Source organism: Berghia stephanieae, chromosome 9 (genome assembly GCF_034508935.2).
Source record: "Berghia stephanieae isolate SIO BIC M18660-M18661 chromosome 9, UCSD_Bste_1.3, whole genome shotgun sequence".
Classification (NCBI taxonomy): domain Eukaryota; kingdom Metazoa; phylum Mollusca; class Gastropoda; order Nudibranchia; family Aeolidiidae; genus Berghia; species Berghia stephanieae.
The window spans coordinates 1421619-1441618 of NC_088368.1; the positions used below are offsets into that span (position 1 = coordinate 1421619).

The following is a 20000-nucleotide window of genomic DNA, read 5'->3' on the forward strand; positions in this document are numbered from 1 at the left end:
GTCACCCATTCATCAACTGTTCAGTTATACCCTGGTCTGTTTGTCACCCATTCATCAACTGTTCAGTTATACCCTGGTCTGCTTGTCACCCATTCATCAACTGTTCAGTTATACCCTAGTCTGTTTGTCACCCATTCATCAACTGTTCAGTTATACCCTGGTCTGCTTGTCACCCATTCATCAACTGTTCAGTTTTGGCCTAGTCTGCTTATCACCCATTCATCAACTGTTCAGTTATACCCTAGATATAACAGTACAGTCTGCTTGTCACCCATTCATCAACTGTTCAGTTTTGGCCTAGTCTGCTTGTCACCCATTCATCAACTGTTCAGTTTTGGCCTAGTCTGCTTGTCACCCATTCATCAACTGTTCAGTTTTGCTAGACTTCATGACATGACACGGAATGGTCTTTGTTTCATCATTTGAAGACACTCGATACACACACGTACTACACGGTGTGGCCTTCAGCAAGTCTGCAAGTCATACCAAGAGTTATTGATTGTTATCACCTATAGATAGCTTTACACATTTGGAATGAACACAACTCTTTTTAATAATAAAAAAAATAATGATTTAAAAAAAAATAAAAATAAAAATAATAATAATAATAATAATAATATTAATACTACTTCTAAAAATAAATGTAGTTTATAAAGAGCCACACCCTCAACAAAGCAGGTTCTTGTTGTTATACATATGAGGATAAGACATAAAGATAACAACTAAAACTACATATCTCAATACCCAATATCTTATAGTACTTGAGACAAGATACCCTAACATTACAACATACAAACATTTGTTTGTTTGTTTGTTGCTTTAGGTCTCTTCCAACACAATTGAGGTTATATGAGAGACCGCTGAAACAAAAAAACAAGCAATCTAACAAAAATAGTACAAATGTAAATCAAAATCATAACCTAAAGATATCATAAGCTAAATTATAAATAACCAAGAACAAACAGGCAGAAGATTTACAGAAAAAAAAAATATCCCCTGTCAAAAATACAATCACAAAGCAAAGAAGCAGGATAGGCTAGTAAAGAGAAGAAGAAGCGACATCACTATCGGATCGTACACCCATGCGAACATCATAGGTATATGATTCAAGGGTGATGCATACAAACATGCTGGTTTTTAAAAAATAAAGAACGAAAGAACAAAAGAAAAAATAGATACACGATGCATTGCATTAAGGTGAGCCAAGTTAAGACAATGAGGACTTGTTAATGGTCGTAAGATCTAGTAAATCAGACATTTGATTATAATAATAATAATAATAATAATAATAATAATAATAATAATAATAATAATAAATGTAGTAGTAGTAGAAGAAGAAGAAGAAGAAGAAGAAGAAGAAGAAGAAGAAGAAGAAGAAGAAGAAGAAGAAGAAGAAGAAGAATGATAATAATAATAAATAACAATAATAATAATAATAATAATAATAATAATAATAATAATAATAATAATAATAATAATAATAATAATAATGATAATAATATGTGGTTTTTGTATTGCGCCTTATCCCGTATATCAACAAGCTCAAGCCCTTCACAGTAATGCGGCAACTTTCACCCAAACATCCAACCACTCAAACATCCAACCACTCAAACATCCAACCACTCAAACATCCAACCACTCAAACATCCAACCACTCAAACACACAACCACTCAAACATCCAACCACTCAAACATCCAACCACTCAAACACACAACCACTCAAACACACAACCACTCAAACATACAGCCACTCAAACATCCAACCACTCAAACACACAACCACTCAAACATCCAACCACTCAAACATCCAACCACTCAAACACACAACCACTCAAACATCCAACCACTCAAACATCCAACCACTCAAACATCCAACCACTCAAACATCCAACCACTCAAACATCCAACCACTCAAACATCCAACCACTCAAACATCCAACCACTCAAACATCAACCACTCAAACATCCAACCACTCAAACATCCAACCACTCAAACATCCAACCACTCAAACATCCAACCACTCAAACATCCAACCACTCAAACATCCAACCACTCAAACAATCCAACCACTCAAACATCCAACCACTCAAACACACAACCACTCAAACTACAAACCACTCAAACATCCAACCACTCAAACATCCAACCACTCAAACATACAACCACTCAAACATACAACCACTCAAACATACAACCACTCAAACATACAACCACTCAACAACCACTCAACACACAACCACTCAAACATCACAACCACTCAAACACACAACCACTCAAACATCCAACCATCAACATCCAACATCAAAAACACTACACTCAACACACAACACTCAAACATACAACCACTCAAACACACAACCACTCAAACACACAACCACTCAAACACACAACCACTCAAACACACAACCACTCAAACACACAACCACTCAAACATACAACCACTCAAACATACAACCACTCAAACACACAACCACTCAAACATACAACCAGTCAAACATCCAACCACTCAAACACACAACCACTCAAACACACAACCACTACAACCACTCAAACATACAACCACTCAAACATACAACCACTCAAACACACAACCACTCAAACATACAACCACTCAAACACACAACCACTCAAACATACAACCACTCAAACATACAACCACTCAAACATCCAACCACTCAAACATCCAACCACTCAAACACACAACCACTCAAACATACAACCACTCAAACATACAACCACTCAAACACACAACCACTCAAACATACAACCACTCAAACATACAACCACTCAAACACACAACCACTCAAACACACAACCACTCAAACATACAACCACTCAAACACACAACCACTCAAACACACAACCACTCAAACACACAACCACTCAAACATACAACCACTCAAACATACAACCACTCAAACATACAACCACTCAAACATACAACCACTCAAACATACAACCACTCAAACACACAACCACTCAAACACACAACCACTCAAACACACAACCACTCAAACACACAACCACTCAAACACACAACCACTTAAACACACAACCACTCAAACATACAACCACTCAAACATCCAACCAGTCAAACATCCAACCACTCAAACACACAACCACTCAAACATACAACCACTCAAATACACAACCACTCAAACACACAACCACTCAAACATACAACCACTCAAACATACAACCAGTCAAACATACAATCACTCAAACACACAACCACTCAAACACACAACCACTCAAACATACAACCACTCAAACATACAACCAGTCAAACATACAACCAGTTAAACATACAACCACTCAAACACACAACCACTCAAAGACACAACCACTCAAACACACAACCACTCAAACATAAATTATGAAACAAAGCAATAGAATTCTACAGAGCTACATATTTAAAAGAAACGTTTTTAGATGTTTTTAAAATTAATTCTGCATCATTACTGTCTCTGATATATCTTGGAAGGGAGTTCCAGATAAGGGGTGCCGAATATTCAAACGCATGCTTGCCAATTTTGCGAGTCATTTCTGGCTTCACAAGTATGTGATTATCAGACTTTGATTTCAGAATTCTGGATGAGACGTAGAATTTAAGCATGTCATGAATGTATCCAGGACAATCAGAGTGCAATGATTAGCCACTTAATGAAAAAAACAATATTAACGAATTTTTTAATTTTTTAAAAATATTAGTAAACCTCTATGAACAATCAAAAAGTCAATTTGATTCTGGCTTTTCACACAAAATCAAAACCATAAAACCAGTCTTGTTTCCTTTTTCTATGTTTCTGACTAAAGGGCTTTTAAATACCATATCATCATCACTCTACAACTAATAAACAACCCAGGGACCCTTTGTAAAGCACTTTGAGCATGGATATTTCCCTGTATAAAAGCTCAATTTATTTTTTTAAATTTCTTTTAGCTGGCACTCTATAAAAGCTCATTTTCAAAAACAGAATTATACGAAGCAAAACCTCTCTGGTAGAGATGAAAAGAGAAAAAACACTTTTGTTGCTAATATTTTCATGGCTGCCTTCAAGATTTACTGGTAATTTACTTATATAGCGTCCATTAATCCACTGACTATATGGCGTTTAACAAGCACACAGACTATATAAACTGTCATTCACACTAACACGCATAAGCACATACACATGTACACTCAAACCCAATCTAGACGGAAACTTCTCAACGTGCACATATTCAAACTCTCTGTACCATCCACACACACACAAAACGCTATTTGGTCCAGTGATATGACACTCATTTTCGGATCGGAAGGTCCTGGGTCCTCACTCGGCGCATAGATCAGTCCTCGGAAAAGGCTCTTTATTCACATTCTCTCACCGTATTCAGGTGTAAAATTAGTACCTGACCGTTAACAGCGTTGTCTCTGTCCGAAAAAATTGTAATATCTCCTAACAGGAGATAATGTCCCGTACTAAATGTAGAATATTCGGCCTGCATCTGCCCCCTGAAAAAATTGTCTGAAAATCCATTGAACGTTTGGGTCTGGCTGGTAGGGGGCTAGGGAGACAATGTCCTCCTGAAGCCGAAGCCTTTTCAATATAACATGAGCAAAGATCCCCATTTCCCGGAATATTTTCTAAGAAATTTCCCACTTCAATAGGCTGGGAAACAAAATGAAAAATGTTATTTATTTTATTATTTTCTGGCGGAGCGAAATTGCTGGAAATGCCGGTATGGCCGGCAAATTTACAGGCCTGGATATTGCTGTTGGCCAGGGAACACTTGTAAAGCGCTTTGAGCACGTTTAGTGGATATTGCGCTTTGTAAAAGCTCAATTTTTTGTTGTTTTTTTTTTTCAAAGTTAGAAAACCTACCTGTAACTCCAGATCAAATTTGAGAAGATCTTGAAAACAGTAGAGCTTTGTCAACAAGGCCTGGAGTTGAGGGTTCGCTCCCACTATTTTAAAAATCAAATGCCCCTCGTTGTGGTACTTGAGGGAAAGACGTAATCCATACAAAACCATTGGGACAGCTAAAACACATGCCACTATCATTCTGGCCTGGGAGAGAAATAAGGAATCTATAAGTCACCAAAATCTTGCATTGATTTTTATCATCATAGTTGTTGTTACTACTCCTACTACTACTATTACTGCTACTACTACTAATACTACTACTACTATTACTGCTGCTACTACTATTATTATTATCATTTTTATTATTATCATTTTTATTATTATTATTATTATTATTATTATTATTATTATTATCATAATACACATCATCATCATCATTATTATCATTCTTATTAACGTTCTTTATTATTTGTCTCAACCCATCCTAATTTAAACAGATACTTTCTCACGACTTTTCATAACATTTTTAAATACTTAGTACACCCCCCCCCCTTCCACACACACACACACACACACACACACACACAAATTAGACAGAGAATTTCATATGAAATGTCGACTGACAGAACTGAATGATGTAAAATATTTTGAGTGAAGATCTGTCTCCGTTTCTTTTCTGAATAAAAATAATAAAAATGCATTCCAACAGCCCAATGTTTACTTCAATAAGATCACCAATGGGGCTTTCTGTATTTTAACAAATAATGCAATAGTTTATTTACAATCAATATCAAAGACATAAATATGAGCTGATAAAATGAAGTAACTTTATACAAATACAATACAAATAATGATAACAACCGTCATCATCGTTATTATTAATATCTCTCTCAATTGAAATAAAATTGAAAACTAATATATATATATATATATATATATATATATATATATATATATATATATATATATATATATATATATATATATATATATAGATATCTACATTAAATATAGTGATGATGATGATGATGATGATGATGATGATGATGATGATGATGATGATGATGATACTAATGATGATGATGATACTAATGATGATGATGACAACATAATAAAAGACCATATCCAAAAGAGGAGACAGGTATAATATATAGAAGAGCCACCCACCAGTTTAATGTCTGTTTTGATCCCACTAACGTAGTTGACTACCAAGTAGATGGCCATCATCGTCATGGCAACCGAAAGTAGCAGCAACTCCGAGGGACGCTCTCGTTTGACCCCGTCCAGGACGTAGAATATACAGAAAACTGTCAAGACACCCAAGAGGAAAAGGTAAGGGTAGCCATTAAAAATGAAAAAGAAAAAAAATCGTTTTTATATATAGCAATATCCACTTAATGTGCTCAAAGCGCTTTACAAGGGGATGTGACCAACAGCAACATGTAACATGTAGAACGAGACACGCCTGCTAGGCGATATTACAATTTTTTTCGGACAGAGGCAATGCTGTTAATGGCCAGGTAATCATTTTACACATGAGTACGGTGAGAGATGTGATTAAAAACCTTTTCCAAGGATTCAACTATGCGCCGAGCGAGGCTCGAACCCAGAACCTTCCGATCTGAAAGTGAGTGTCATACCACAAGATAACAATTAGACTGACTGAACGGTTGGGGGGATGGAAAAGCTAATGTGGATGAGAAGCTGGACTGGTGGTCGAGAGAAATTGAAGAGCCATAATCCCAAATTGTTTTGTTTTTGTTTGTTTGTTGCTTTAGGTCTCTTCGAACACAATTGAGGTTATATGAGAGACCACTGAAACAAAAAAACAAGCAATCTAACAAAAATAGTACAAATGTAAATCAAAATCATAACCTAAATTATAAATAACCAAGAACAAACAGGCAGAAGATTTACAGAAAAAAAAAAAATATCCCCTGTCAAAAATACAATCACAAACCAAAGAAGCAGGATAGGCTAGTAAAGAGAAGAAGAAACGACATCACTATCGGATCGTACATCCATGCGAACATCATAGGTATATGATTCAAGGGTGATGCTCCCATCCAACCACCCGCAATCCCAAATTGAATCAGTAGGGAATGACATGATGATGATGATGACGACAATGATGATGGCAGTAATTTAGGTTCTATAGTCACTTACTGGAATTGATGATGAGTACCAGACAGAAGGCAAAATCACTATCATGATCATTAACTACAGTCAGGCGGTAGATGGTGAGGGACAACATAGCCAATATAGCAACAATCATTCCAACCACGTACAGCTTTTCACGCAAACTAATATCAGACAGCCGTCTTGCCTGCCAAATTAAATAAAAAATAATTTTTAATGTTTATATATAAAACTAAAACTGGAACCCTTGGGCATGTCAACTGTAAAGAAATAGTTAAAGAAAACAACATTTTAGAGACAAAGATTATAAAAAGTTTATTTATAAGAATGGGAATCCCGATAGCTCAATTGGTAGAGCACTCGCTTCACGCGCAAAGGAACCACGATCGATCCCAGGTGCAGTCCAGAATTTTTCTGACCCCCCCCCCCCCCCCCCCCTGTTCACCCAGCAGTGAATGGGTAGCTGAGTCTGTTAGATTTGGTGGAATATACTTTGCGATACTATAGTGTCCTATCCAAATGATAACAAGCAATTGCTATTAATCCATTTCCCTTATTTGGGAGGTTCCTACTTCCAGTGGCTGATTTTCCATGTCCACCCTGGAGAGTGCAAGTGGAGCACCGTTGTTTTCCTGATCCGGTATCTGTACTGACTTCCTTTTCATCTGCATGTCCTTTCGCCGCCCATCTCCTCTCCTAGATGAATCCAAACGTGGTCAGGCTTTTCCTGTATCGACAATATCGATGTGGGGGCGGGCCTTGTCATGTCTCCACAACTCATCGTGGTCTCGACAGGTCTCTGAGCCCGATGGTTGTCTCTTTATCCGTCTTCGATTACGATAAGGCGTTGTCCGGCCAAGGTCCGGGGTGCCTACTTTAGTCTGGCCCAAGGGGCACGCAAGCTGTTACACCACGACAAGGTATAGATAGGCACTTTGATAAAATTTTCAAACTCAAATTATCTTGATTTGACTCAGTCATGGGGATGGGACTTGAAAAAACATAAAATTTGATACCTTATTTATTTCTCTACGACCTACGGTTCCAGAGTTATCTATATTTTTCTACTGAAATTTTTTGTCAACTTTACAGAGAGAATCTGTGATCTCACTGCTGCCTCAAAACCAGCATCTCGCGGCGATCGGGAAATTTTGAGTCTTGCAGTCAACATGGCCCACTTATTGTTTTCAGTAATTTTGTTTCAATTAAAAAATAAATGGCAAGTGTTAGATATCATTTTAAAGGTGAGAAAATAAGCTTTATTTTCATATAAATCATTTTCATGTATGGAAAGTATGGAAAAAATTAAGGATAAATGAAAAGGGAAAAAAATATGAGGTTTTTGCCCTAAAAAGTGGGGTTGGTGGCGGGAAAAATAAAATAATGAGCGAGTGTCTCAATTTTGATGAAATTTGGCAGAGATATTCTTCAATTGATTGTCTATCGATGTATGAAGTATAATTAAAATGTATCCATAATTTAAAAAGTTCTTATAATTCAAAAATTTATAAATTTTTATTACATAAGTTTTCTGAGAAATACAATCAGGAATTGAGAATGAAATACACCGTTAGAAAGCTTGTTTTGTGCCCTTTAAAATGATACCAAAATTAGTCACATAGGTTCACAAATAACGCCATGGTGACCAACACAGTAAAGGGTCAAAAATAAAGTTCCAAAAAACGAGTTTCACCTTACAGTGAGCCTATCGGCGGCCACTGGACTGGAGTTATCAAAGTGCCTAGTATAGAAGACAGTAACAGCTTACTTCTCACTACGTTTCAAAATGGATTGTTCATTGACAATAAGTCAATGTTGACTTCAGATTCCCATCGGGACTCTGAGTGATGTAAAGATGCATGTATTTGTATTATGATGAATGGCATTTTTTTTTTAAACCGCCATTGGCCATTGGCATATCTCTAGTATCTCGAGTTAATCCAACAAACTCAACTTCTGGAGAACGCCCACTGAGCTGGAGACTTTTTCTTTAATTTTTGCCTTATTTGTTTATTGTGAATAAGATGTAAAATCTGTTCACGACAAATGTAGAAGTTAAATAGAGGAAGTGAATAAAGCAAACATTTAAGTAAAGAAAAAGTCTGAGTCTGAAAAAGAACTTACTGCTCCGATGACTTCATTCTGTTCAAGTTGTGGAGCTTGAGGAATACCCAAGTCAGCAAACGTAATTTTGGTAGAATCATTCGCATCAACGTTGGATTCTGCCATTTTGTTCCCACTGCAATTGAAAAAAAAAAATTTGAGCACACCCCTTAAAAGTTGTCATCAACTGTCACAGTCGCGCAACCACTTGTTGCCTTCACAAGTTAGTGAGAATATTTACTAAGAAAAATACCTATTGCTTTCTTCTAAGATAAAAGAGCTCTACTGGCCGGTAGAGTTACCATTTTGCCTATGTATTCGATACCAGAAATGAGAACACTGTTGACTCGGACCTGCCAACTATTAGGAACATTTCGTAGTATACGCCACTTTGGCTCCAATTTCAGAACTTCCGGAGCATCTCTAAGTCATTAATACTGATTGAAAATGAAAGTTGATGCCAATCTACATGTCCTCTATGTGTTCCAGAACCCAGTACTACTCTTCCCCCTCCTCCCCCTCCTTCTCCTCCTCCTCTTCCCCTACTTCTCCCTCCCTTCATCCATCATTATTATTACAATTATCATCATCATCATCATCATCATCATCATTTGCTTATCTTCCTCCGCCGCCTCCTCCTCTCCCCCTTTTAATTCTAACAGAAAAGCACTGACGATGCGCAAATTACACACAATAATTAATATAGCGCTCACGTATGAAGGCTAATGCCAATTCCTCGTTTATTCCAACAATCGGCCTTATAACCTAACCAGATTTTTTGCCGCACATTTTTTGTAGTGGGTAATTCTTCAGACCCATGGGTCCACACATTCTGTCTTTGTAGTGGGTAGTCATTCAGACCCTAGGGTCCACACATTGTCTTTGTAGTGGGTAGTCATTCAGACCCATGGGTCCACACATTCTGTCTTTGTAGTGGGTAGTCATTCAGACCCATGGGTCCACACATTCTGTCTTTGTAGTGGGTAGTCATTCAGACCCTAGGGTCCACACATTCTGTATTTGTAGTGGGTAGTCATTCAGACCCATGGGTCCACACATTCTGTCTTTGTAGTGGGTAGTCATTCAGACCCATGGGTCCACACATTCTGTCTTTGTAGTGGGTATCATTCAGACCCACGGTCCACACATTCTGTCTTTATAGTGGGTATCATTCAACCCTAGGTCCACACATTCTGTATTGTATGGTAGTCATTCAGACCCATGGTCCACAATCTTATTGTAGTGGTAGTCATTCAGACCCACGGGTCCACACATTCTGTCTTTGTAGTGGTAGTCATTCAGACCCACGGGTCCACACATTCTGTCCTTTATAGTGGTAGTCATTCAGACCCATGGGTCCACACATTCTGTATTTGTAGTGGTAGTCATTCAGACCCATGGGTCCACACATTCTGTCTTTGTAGTGGGTAGTCATTCAGACCCACGGGTCCACACATTCTGTCTTTGTAGTGGGTAGTCATTCAGACCCACGGGTCCACACATTCTGTCTTTGTAGTGGGTAGTCATTCAGACCCACGGGTCCACACATCTGTCTTTGTATGTGTAGTCATTTCTAGACCCAGGGTCCACACATTCTGTTTTATAGTGGTTAGTAATTCAGACCATGGTCCACACATTCTGTCTTTGTAGTGGTAGTCATTCAGACCCAGGTCCACACATTCTTCCTTGTAGTGGGTAGTCATCAGACCCATGGGTCCACACATTCTGTCTTTGTAGTGGGTAGTCCATTCAGACCCATGGGTCCACCATTCTGTATTTGTAGTGGGTAGTCTTCAGACCCAGGTCCACACATTCTGTCTTTTAGTGGTAGTCATTCAGACCCATGGTCCACACATTCTGTATTTGTAGTGGTAGTCATTCAGACCCACGGGTCCACACATTCTGTCTTTGTAGTGGGTAGTCATTCAGACCCAGGTCCACACATTCTGTCTTTATAGTGGTAGTCATTCAGACCCATGGGTCCACACATTCTGTTTTTATGGTAGTCATTCAGACCCATGGGTCCACACATTCTGTCTTGTAGTGGGTAGTCATTCAGACCCATGGGTCCACACATTCTGTCTTTGTAGTGGGTAGTCATTCAGACCCACGGGTCCACACATCTGTCTTTATAGTGGGTAGTCATTCAGACCCTGGTCCACACATTCTGTATTTGTAGTGGGTAGATCATTCAGACCCATGGGTCCACACATTCTGTTTTGTAGTGGGTAGTCATTCAGACCCATGGGTCCACACATTCTGTCTTTGTAGTGGGTAGTCATTCAGACCCAGGGTCCACACATTCTGTCTTTGTAGTGGGTAGTCATTCAGACCCATGGGTCCACACATTTGTCTTTGTAGTGGGTATCATTCAGACCCATGGGTCCACACATTCTGTCTTTTAGTGGGTAGTCATTCAGACCCATGGTCCACACATTCTGTCTTTGTAGTGGGTAGTCATTCAGACCCATGGTCCACACATTCTGTCTTTGTAGTGGGTAGTCATTCAGACCCATGGGTCCACACATTCTGTCTTTGTAGTGGGTAGTCATTCAGACCCATGGGTCCACACATTCTGTCTTTGTAGTGGGTAGTCATTCAGACCCAGGTCCACACATTCTGTTTTAGTGGTACATCAGACACAGGTCCACACATTCTGTCTTTTAGTGGGTAGTCATTCAGACCCACGGGTCCACACATTCTGTCTTTGTAGTGGGTAGTCATTCAGACCCATGGGTCCACACATTCTGTCTTTGTGGGTAGTCATTCAGACCCAGGGTCCACACATTCTGTCTTTGTAGTGGGTAGTCATTCAGACCCATGGGTCCACACATTCTGTCTTTGTAGTGGGTAGTCATTCAGACCCAGGGTCCACACATTCGTCTTTTAGTGGTAGTCATTCAGACCTAGGGTCCAACATTCTGTATTTGTAGTGGGTAGTCATTCAGACCCAGGGTCCACACATTCTGTCTTTGTAGTGGTAGTCATTCAGACCCATGGGTCCACACATTCTGTCTTTGTAGTGGGTAGTCATTCAGACCCCGGCCACCATTCTGTTTTAGTGGTAGTCATCGACCTGGTCCACACATTCTGTTTTGTAGTGGGTAGTCATTCAGACCCATGGGTCCACACATTCTGTCTTTGTAGTGGGTAGTCATTCAGACCCAGGGTCCACACATTCTGTTTTTAGTGGGTAGTCATTCAGACCCAGGGTCCACACATTTTTTTGTGGTAGCATTCAGACCGGTCACACATGTTGTAGTGGTAGCATTCAGACCCAGGTCCACACATTCTGTTTATAGTGGTAGTCATTCAGACCCAGGGTCCACACATTCTGTCTTTTAGTGGGTAGTCATTCAGACCCAGGTCCACACATTTGTCTTTTAGTGGGAGCATCAGACCCATGGGTCCACACATTCTGTCTTTTAGTGGGTAGTCATTCAGACCAGGGTCCACACATTCTGTCTTTGTAGTGGGTAGTCATCAGACCCATGGGTCACACATTCTGTCTTTATAGTGGGTAGTCATTCAGACCCATGGGTCCACACATTCTGTTTTGTAGTGGGTAGTCATTCAGACCCAGGTCCACACATTTGTTTTGTAGTGGGTAGTCATTCAGACCCAGGGTCCACACATTCTGTCTTTATAGTGGGTAGTCATTCAGACCCAGGGTCCACACATTCTGTCTTTTAGTGGGTAGTCATTCAGACCCATGGGTCCACACATTCTGTCTTTGTAGTGGGTAGTCATTCAGACCCATGGGTCCACACATTCTGTCTTTGTAGTGGGTAGTCATTCAGACCATGGGTCCACACATTCTGTCTTTGTAGTGGGTAGTCATTCAGACCCACGGGTCCACACATTCTGTCTTTTAGTGGGTAGTCATTCAGACCCAGGGTCCACACATTCTGTTTTTAGTGGGTAGTCATTCAGACCCACGGGTCCACACATTCTGTTTTGTAGTGGGTAGTCATTCAGACCCAGGGTCCACACATTCTGTTTTGTAGTGGGTAGTCATTCAGACCATGGGTCCACACATTCTGTATTTGTAGTGGGTAGTCATTCAGACCCACGGGTCCACACATTCTGTCTTTGTAGTGGGTAGTCATTCAGACCCACGGGTCCACACATTCTGTCTTTATAGTGGGTAGTCATTCAGACCCATGGGTCCACACATTCTGTATTTGTAGTGGGTAGTCATTCAGACCCACGGGTCCACACATTCTGTCTTTGTAGTGGGTAGTCATTCAGACCCATGGGTCCACACATTCTGTCTTTGTAGTGGGTAGTCATTCAGACCCACGGGTCCACACATTCTGTCTTTATAGTGGGTAGTCATTCAGACCCTAGAGTCCACACATTCTGTATTTGTAGTGGGTAGTCATTCAGACCCATGGGTCCACACATTCTGTATTTGTAGTGGGTAGTCATTCAGACCCATGGGTCCACACATTCTATCTTTGTAGTGGGTAGTCATTCAGACCCACGGGTCCACACATTCTGTCTTTGTAGTGGGTAGTCATTCAGACCCACGGGTCCACACATTCTGTCTTTGTAGTGGGTAGTCATTCATTCAGACCCACGGGTCCACACATTCTGTCTTTGTAGTGTGTAGTCATTCAGACCCATGGGTCCACACATTCTGTTTTTATAGTGGGTAGTAATTCAGACCCATGGGTCCACACATTCTGTATTTGTAGTGGGTAGTCATTCAGACCCACGGGTCCACACATTCTGTCTTTGTAGTGGGTAGTCATTCAGACCCATGGGTCCACACATTCTGTCTTTGTAGTGGGTAGTCCTTCAGACCCATGGGTCCACACATTCTGTATTTGTAGTGGGTAGTCGGTCAGACCCACGGGTCCACACATTCTGTCTTTATAGTGGGTAGTCATTCAGACCCATGGGTCCACACATTCTGTATTTGTAGTGGGTAGTCATTCTGACCCACGGGTCCACACATTCTGTATTTGTAGTGGGTAGTCATTCTGACCCACGGGTCCACACATTCTGTATTTGTAGTGGGTAGTCATTCTGACCCACGGGTCCACACATTCTGTATTTGTAGTGGGTAGTCATTCAGACCCATGGGTCCACATATTCTGTATTTGTAGTGGGTATATCATTCAGACCCACGGGTCCCACAGAGCTTATATCCGTTTATGTTGCGCTCAATGGAGAATAAAAATTTTACTTGCTGACATTTGGATAAGACGCCAGTTAAGCAAGAGGACTAGATAGAAGTCTGAGAAACGAGATTGTAGCCTGCCAAAATTATGAGGATCCGGGTTCGAGCCCTGCTTAGCGCCACACTGCGGCGTACACATAGTTTGTTTTTTTTGTTTTGTTGTTGTTTAACTATTTATCTATTATCAGTTAGTTGGGGAATTTTTTTCTCTTCAATTTATTAGGGTTTTTTTTTTTGTTTGTTTGTTTGTTTGTTTGTTTGTTGTTTTTTTTTCTTTTTGTCATACACTGTTCTAAAGTTAGTAGTCGGTAATTCGATTATTTGAAGAAAGACGAAAATGCAACAGAGGGTCTGCAGAATACCAAACATTGAACAACCACATTAAATCCAAATGCATCGAGGCACACGAGAACTATCTAGACTGGAAATGCTGCGAAATCGAAAGAGAATACAAACCCAACCCCCAACAAGCTCACCAAAGAATAAAAGAACTATCAGGGAAAAGGAAAAGCAAAGCAGCAGGAAGTTGTATCCAAAACAAACAAGGGGAACTGCTATTTGAAGAACAACATATAGAAAGCCGATGGGTAAAATACATAGGCGAACTGTACAATGATCCAAATAGAAATGAACCACCACTGAAATTCAAAGAACCATTAAGCGGACCAAACATCACCAAAAGTGAAATTGAACATGCCATGGAACGAATGAGGGATGGTAAAGCAACAGGCCCTGATGAAATATCTGTAGAGGTATTAAAAAGCCTAGGAGATCTAGCAATTGATGAACTTCACATATTATTAAACAATATATACAATACTGGGAAAATTCCAGAAGATCTCTGTAACTCTATTTTCATAGCAATACCAAAGAAAGCAGGTGCAGTCAGATGCGAAAATTTTAGAACTATAAGTTTAATAAGCCACATCAACAAAATACTGTTGCGTATAATATTTAACAGGCTAAGGAATAAGATTAACCCCGAAATCGCAGAAGAACAATATGGATTCCAACCTGACAGAGGGACAAGGAACGCAATATACCTCCTCCGTGTTTTAAGTGAAAGAGCTATACAGGTTCAGACCCCACTATACCTCTGTTTTGTCTACTACAAAAAAGCTTTTGATAGAGTACGCCACGAAGAAATACTAAAACAACTGCACTCCATTGGCGCTGATGAGAAAGACCTCAGACTCATGCAAACATTATACTACACCCAGCAGGCATCTATCAAAATCGGAAATTCTACAGGAAATTCCATTCCTATTAAGAAAGGAGTCCGTCAAGGGTGTGTTGCCTCACCAGATCTGTTTAATCTATACCAAGAAACAATCATGAGGGGCATAAATAATATGGAGGGAATAAAAGTAGGAGGTCACAACATAAATAATATAAGATACGCAGACGATACGGTACTCATTGCAACATCAGAAATCCAACTTCAAAAGATTGTTGACAAAGTGGTAGTAGATAGTGAAGCCAAGGGAATGGAAGTGAATATCACCAAAACGGAATGCATGGTAATACAGAAAAACCCCGAAAACAACAACACCTGCAATATAACGATTCACGGCGAGCAACTTACCAACGTAGAAAGTTTTAAATACCTAGGTTCAATAGTGACAACAGATGGAAGATGTAACCGAGACATACGAGCAAGAATAACTCAAGCCAAACAGGCCTTCATGGACCTGGAAACATTTTGAAAAAACAAACAGATGTCGTTCGGGATTAGATTCCGAGTCTTGAAGTGCTACGTGTGGCCAATCTTGTTATACGGATGCGAAAGCTGGACTACAAATGCAGAAACACAAAAGAACATTGAAGCTTTTGAAATGTGGTGCTTGAGAAGGATGCAGAGAATATCGTATACTGCACACAAAACGAAGAAGTGCTAAAACAAACATACCAACAAAGGAAACTAATGCCCTTAATAGTGGATCGACAACTATCCTTTTTCGGACACATAGTAAGGAAAGATAAGAATGAATACCTGGCAAGTTGTGGAAAAATACCTGGTAAACGCGCCCGGGGGAGACAAAGAAAAACACTCATAGACCAACTGAAGGGCTTCACCAACCTAACAATCCAAGAGCTGTTTGAAAAAGCAAGAGACAGGGAGGAATGGAGAGAGATAATTCATGCAGTATCCGAAGCCTGGACCAGGCATGGAACCTAGAAGAAGAGAATTCGATTATTGTGCCCATGCTTTTCCATCCCTCCTACTTGACACTTCCTGAAAGCTGTTTACATTGCCGACAACGCTCTTCATGCTCTCGATTCTGACGGCTTGGTAGTTTGCAGAACTTATCCAATATCTATGCATATATTGAACGATGGAATTTGATTAGCTTTCGATTTTATGCTGAAGGTTTTGGTATTTTTTAAACATTCAAGCTTTATGAAAGGAGGCTGATAGTTTTCTCAACATTTTGATTTTAGCAGTAGTCAAAAAGTTAGTGTTAGGAGGAGGGCTTCTAATTCTAACCATGGACCATGGTGCTGAGAGAACTGCAAATGTGAAATTTCCATACAGTTTGTACGGATAGACAAGCGAAATTACATATTCAGTTAATTTCTCCAACATACTTCTAAGATGTCTTCTATTTTGATGCCAAATGGGAATGGTGAAGATGTGACTGATCTATCACCCATCAGTTGTAATGGCGGTGATGATCGATTGTACAAAACGTTACACTGTTGTTTCACCAAAGTAGTTTTGTTTGATGGCGATGGGTTTTCAAAACCACTATTGGAGTCACAGTGTGAGATCAGTTATTTAGAATCTCAGACATTAACTGAATATGAATCTATGAGTGAAATAGAAAAATTAAATGAGAAGAAACAGTTGAAGATTGGCATGTCTGAGGGAACTCATTCCATGGGTTTAGAGGCAATGCTCATGACAATGAAAAGAGGAGAGACAAGTCGTTTTCACGTGTGGTGGAAGTCAACTCAAATTCCGTTGCTTGATGCCGGGGAGAAGGGCTTCAATCATCCAGAAAAGGAACATTACATTATTTTAGTCTTACACGATTTCACAGATGCAACGCCGATTTGGCACTTAGATCCTGATCAAAAATATGATTTATCTCTTCAACACAAACATCATGGAACCTCGTTTTTTAAAGAAGACAAAGTAGAGCCAGCCTTTTGCCAATATAGCCTTGCTTTAAAATACATGATCTCTATCGCAATCTCTATGGTGTCGGATGAATCTCAGAAACAAAAGTATAAACAGTTAAAGTGTATTTGTTACTTGAATTTGGCTGCATGCCAAATAAAAACAGAAAACTTTCTGAGTGTAGTTGAAAACTGTACAAAAGGACTCACCCTGGATGTGTGGAATGTGAAAGGATTGTACAGAAGAGCATTAGCGTACAAGAATTTGGGAAAATTAGACGAAGCAAGGTAAGTTTTATTCATTGTGAAGAATTTAGGTATTAAAATTGTCTGAACTATCGGAAGCCTCTGTGGTGTAAGGGTAGCATGTCTGACCAGTAATCAGAAGGTCTGAGGTTCGATCCCCAGTCGAGGTCAACTGATTTTTTGGGATGGTTTTTTTAATTGTATTTTTCTTTCTTGCTTTGTCTGGCACCTTTCATATATAAACACTTTTTCAGTTCTTTATTATAGTAACCAAAAACTCTGGTACAGCTAAATCAGAAAGCCTGCAGAGAAGAAACTGTACTCGAAAGTGTGTTTTCTTACCCTTTACCTTCTTTACTTTCTTTCTTTGTCCTCCTGAAATATTGATCTGATTGATGTGTAAATTCAGTTCCTATCGTTCCCACAAACACTCGAGATCCAGCTTTTGGTGCAAAGGTTTTCACTGTACGCTGTATGACTGTATGGCCATTCTGGCAACATTCTATTACCAAGTCTGAATATTTCTCTATTTGATAAATGTTGTGTGCAATTATTTCTGCTTTCATATCTGTCAAGGGTTTCTGATAGCTCACTTGGTAGAGCATTCACTTCACATGCAAAGGAAAAGATATCAAAACCGGAACGAAGTCGATATTTTTCCAACCCTCCTGTCCACCAAGCAATGATTGGGTAACTGGATCTGTTAGATCTGGTGGAAAGTACTTTGGGATAGACAAGCATCCTATCCAAAGGGTAGCAAGCAATTGCTATTGTCCAATTTACGCCATAGAAAGAGGGATAAACTCTGGACTCCACGAGCCTAATGGCTCTGTCTAAATTATTCACAGTGGAATACAATGTCAGATTGATCATAGAATTTGTCTAAATGAGATCATTGGTCTGCATTAAAAATATGAATCAAATGCTGTGTATTCTAAGTGAGGGCTGTGCATAGATCATTGATCTGCATGAGCAATATCAGAAACTAGCAGCGTTGACAAGCACAAAAACCTCCAATCAGTTCTGGGTTCAGTCGGGATTGGGTTTTTTCCCCTCTGCCCACCTCATAGTCATTTGAAAGCTGTGTCTGTCAGTGTTAGATCGGGCAGAAAGTAATTTGCAATATTTCCAGCATTCAATCCAAAGGACTGTAATTGTCACTGTCTTTTTAACTAGAATAACCTCAGACTACAGGCATCTCATAACTCTGATACCGATAGACTACTTTTTCAAGAATAATTTGCATAGTCATATGGTCGTGAATGCTCATGCATTCCCTTTATCATATATAGGTGTGTACATATTTTGTGATAAGATTGAATCAAAATAGAACAAAGTGACATGTAGTTACTTCAGCTTATTTGCAGGTCTGATAATCAAACGTGCCATTCATAGATTCATTGTTGGAATGGAAATACTTTGAAAGCAAGGCAAAATCTTGTCTATTATAAGGAAAAAATAACAATAAATATTGAATTGTAAGCTTCAATTTATTAGACAAAAACAGATACTGTGGACGTTTCAGGTTTCCCCTTTATCAACAAAACAGGATGAATGAAACATTACGAATGAGATAATCTGATTGTGATAGTGACGTTTTTAAGGTTCTAACTAAGACACTGTCAGATTCACATTATCTCATTTGTCTGTAGTGTTTCATTCATCCTGTTTTGTTGATAAAGGGGAAACCTGAAACGTCCACAGCATCTGTTTTCGTCTAATAAATCAAAGCTTACAATTCAATATTTATCATTATTTTCTCCTTCCAGCTTCAAGCAGCCATTTTCATATTTCTCTATTCCAATGTTAAATCAAGTCCAATATTTAATTTTGTTGTTGCCAGACATGCAACTCTACAAGTTTGTGCAGATAGAGCTAAAGCAATTCACATTATCATTAAGGCGGTTTACTATTATATTTTGTAAAACAAAACACAACAAATGAGTACCTACAGCCTAATGAAATTTTTTTGTTTCTGTTTTCCCACAGATCTGACCTTGTCAAAATCATAAAAAAAGAGCCAAGAAATAAAACGGCTGCTGACCTTCTTGAATCTCTGATGCCGTCAAATGTTGACGATGTGGAAAATGACACATCTTGATGTTCTACACACGCCATTGGTCATTTGTCAACAATACACTGTGGGAGGGGGGGGGGGGGTAAAGTGGCAGAGTGATTAGGCATTGCACTGTGACATGGAAGGTCCCAGGTTCGAGCCCCACTTCAGCACTTTTCCTTGGGCAAGTTATTAACCCCCCCCCCCCCCCCCCCCCCCCCCAAATTTGCTCACTTGAACAACATGGGTGATTTATCTATATACTCCTTTGTGGAATGCCTAGGCGACGATATCTTA

The 20000-nt window shown here is 39.4% G+C and overlaps 2 protein-coding genes across 2 annotated transcripts in view; one reads left to right on the forward strand and one right to left on the reverse strand.

Moving 5' to 3' along the window:
• The window catches only part of LOC144979451 (uncharacterized), a 25780-nt gene extending 16455 nt beyond the window's left edge, over positions 1 to 9325 (reverse strand). Inside the window, exons 1-4 of the mRNA XM_078926106.1 lie at positions 9112 to 9325; positions 7015 to 7174; positions 6016 to 6155; positions 4867 to 5052 (exon numbers count right to left, since the gene is read on the reverse strand). Of these exons, the coding sequence (XP_078782232.1) occupies positions 4867 to 5052; positions 6016 to 6155; positions 7015 to 7174; positions 9112 to 9216 (591 nt within the window). The 5' untranslated portion in view covers positions 9217 to 9325. The remainder of the gene's footprint in view (positions 1 to 4866; positions 5053 to 6015; positions 6156 to 7014; positions 7175 to 9111) is intronic.
• A 6980-nt stretch (positions 9326 to 16305) lies between these two features.
• Positions 16306 to 20000, forward strand: part of LOC144979452 (peptidyl-prolyl cis-trans isomerase FKBP4-like) — a 4692-nt gene continuing 997 nt past the window's right edge. Inside the window, exons 1-2 of the mRNA XM_078926107.1 lie at positions 16306 to 17689; positions 19637 to 20000. The exon at positions 19637 to 20000 is cut by the window's right edge and continues 997 nt beyond it. Coding sequence (XP_078782233.1) covers positions 16875 to 17689; positions 19637 to 19748 — 927 coding nt within the window. The 5' untranslated portion in view covers positions 16306 to 16874 and the 3' untranslated portion in view covers positions 19749 to 20000. The remainder of the gene's footprint in view (positions 17690 to 19636) is intronic.